This window comes from Cucurbita pepo, chromosome LG09 (assembly GCF_002806865.2).
Source record: "Cucurbita pepo subsp. pepo cultivar mu-cu-16 chromosome LG09, ASM280686v2, whole genome shotgun sequence".
NCBI classification, from domain to species: Eukaryota; Viridiplantae; Streptophyta; class Magnoliopsida; order Cucurbitales; family Cucurbitaceae; genus Cucurbita; species Cucurbita pepo.
Window position 1 is genome coordinate 7,676,900 of NC_036646.1, and position 2,272 is coordinate 7,679,171.

A 2,272-nucleotide genomic window follows, 5' to 3' on the forward strand; every position below is an offset into this window, starting at 1 on the left:
AGAGAGAGAGAGAGAGAGAGAGAGAGAGAGAGAGAGAGAGAGAGATTATAAGTTGTTATTATATTCTATATAATCATCAAATTAATCCCTTTGAATTCCTCTCACAAGCTCTAAGAAAATGGCCCTCATCTCTTCATCAGCTACCCAATACCCACAAGTAAGTAAAGTTTCCTCCTTTTTTGTCTCTCTCTCTCAAATTATTAGCTCCAAAATTGACCATTCGTCATTTGATTTTTGTTCCTTTCCTCTTGGAATGGAATAAAATTTGTGTTTCTAATCAAATCCGTGTTGTTTTTGTTCTTTGTTTTGCATATAGATGAAGAATCATCAATCCAATTTAGATCATAATAATGAACATCATCAAAAGGGTTTGAATCTTATGGGATCTTCTTCTAGATCAACAATGGTTAAACAACAACAACCACCACAAGAGCCTCTTAGATGCCCTCGTTGTGATTCTTCCAATACCAAATTTTGTTATTACAACAATTACAGCTTGTCTCAGCCTCGTTACTTTTGTAAGGCGTGCAAGCGCTACTGGACACGTGGTGGTACTTTGAGAAACGTCCCCGTCGGCGGCGGCTGCAGGAAAAACAAGCGTCTCAAACGATCTACCACCACCGCCACCACTCATTCTTCATCGTCCCCGGCACCGGATTCCACTTCTTCGTCTTCGACTTCTTGTGCTAATAATATCTTTTATGGCTCGGATCTGAACGTTCCATTTTCCGGGTATGATCATCTTCAACCTCAGTTAAATGCTCTTGGATTAGGGTTTTCTTCTACTAATATGGATCATAGGGATCTTCATGTTAATGGGTTCAATTCAAGTTCGGTTTTTTCGAGTTATTTACTTGGTAACCCATCTTGGAGTTCTAAGTTCATGAATGGAGTTGGTTCGAGTGGTTTGAGTGGTTCGAGTGTTTTTGATAACCTAGATTCTCCACCGTTTGATCAGTATCATGTGATGGGATCCAACGGTGGAGATCAACTCAAAGATGAGATGAAGAGATTGGATTGGAATCAGCAAAATCAGAGAGATGAAATTATTGCTCAATCAAATGATCCAAATTGTCTTTATGCCAATTGGAGCTCTCAAATTTGGCATGATCCAACAAATCTTGGTTCATCAATTACTTCTTCTCTCATTTAGAGAAAGAGAAATTAATCAAACCCCACCTTGATTTCTTCACTAGATTTTAGAATTTCTTCATTTTCCCCTTCTTTTCTCTTGTGAAATTTAATGGGTTTCGTTTAGTTCTTAAAAAAAAGGCCAAAAAACGACCAAATTTGGGGATCGGAGTGTTCATGTCAGCAGCAAAATGGCAAAAAGTTTGAAAATTTTCAATTTTATTTCCATTTCCCATATGGGTTTTGCGCTGAGAGGAACCTCGGATCCCTTTATGATGAATATGATCCGCCATGGAAGGGATCAATTGAAGCTGTCAAGAAAGTTGTAATTTTTGGTTTAATTTCAGTGAGTTTGGGTATTGTTATGTTGCATTGTACATATTGGGGGAGAAATGTAGTTGATTTTACACTATTTTGAGCAGGTTTGTGGGGTTTAGTGGGGGATGGTATATGTTGCTCTTCCTCAGTCAAAGATCAGCTGAGTAAGGAATTTGACTTTTTTTGGTGTTTTTTTTCAACTTTTGTGTTCTTGGTGGGGCTGGGTATAATGGTGTCATGGTATAGAGAGGAAAGGGGAGATTTGGGTCTTTGGAAAACCTTTGTATTGATCACTTAATTCAGCTCATCATATGGTTTGATATGAAATTCATAATGATAGCGTCCTATTTTAGCTATATTAAATATATTATAGCTTCAATAAAACGCTATAAAATGTTTTTATAGCAACGTATATAAGCTATAGTTTCATACTATATTATAATATTTATTATAGCTATAAAAAAATGCTATAAACAGTCTCAGACTTTTAATAACATGGGCTGTCTTGACGTACTAAAAACGCTAGATAACATTTTTTGTAAGCTATGTATCTATTATTTCTTGTAGTGAACTTTCTTGTTTTGTTTATTGTTTAGTTGGTCTCTTTTATAACGATTTGGAATCCGATTTTTGTTTTCGAAAATTGTACTTAGTTTCACACGGTTTTTACGTGCCAAATTTTGAAAACAAAAATAAGTTTTCAAACAAGCTAAATTAATAAAAATACTCTTGAACTTTGCCCTTTGTTTCAAAAAATAACTTTCAAAATTTTCATTAATACCCTTAAAATATTTTAAAAAGTTAAAAAAATGCCCTTGTCAAA

At 35.2% G+C, this 2,272-nt stretch overlaps 1 protein-coding gene across 1 annotated transcript; it reads left to right on the forward strand.

Moving 5' to 3' along the window:
• Positions 1–22: 22 nt before the first annotated feature.
• LOC111802671 (dof zinc finger protein DOF1.6-like) lies at positions 23–1,805 on the forward strand. Its single transcript, XM_023687116.1, has 2 exons — positions 23–157; positions 317–1,805. Exons 1-2 carry the CDS (start codon positions 119–121, stop codon positions 1,151–1,153), a joined length of 876 nt encoding a protein of 291 aa, XP_023542884.1. The 5' UTR covers positions 23–118; the 3' UTR covers positions 1,154–1,805.
• The last annotated feature ends 467 nt before the right edge of the window (positions 1,806–2,272 follow it).

Excerpts from the sequence above, each read along its gene's own strand:
- LOC111802671 (XM_023687116.1), top strand. The coding sequence starts at position 119 with ATGGCCCTCATCTCTTCATCAGCTACCCAATACCCACAA. Across the intron at positions 158-316 it reads CAGCTACCCAATACCCACAA|ATGAAGAATCATCAATCCAA; the intron begins GTAAGTAAAGTT and ends TTTTGCATATAG.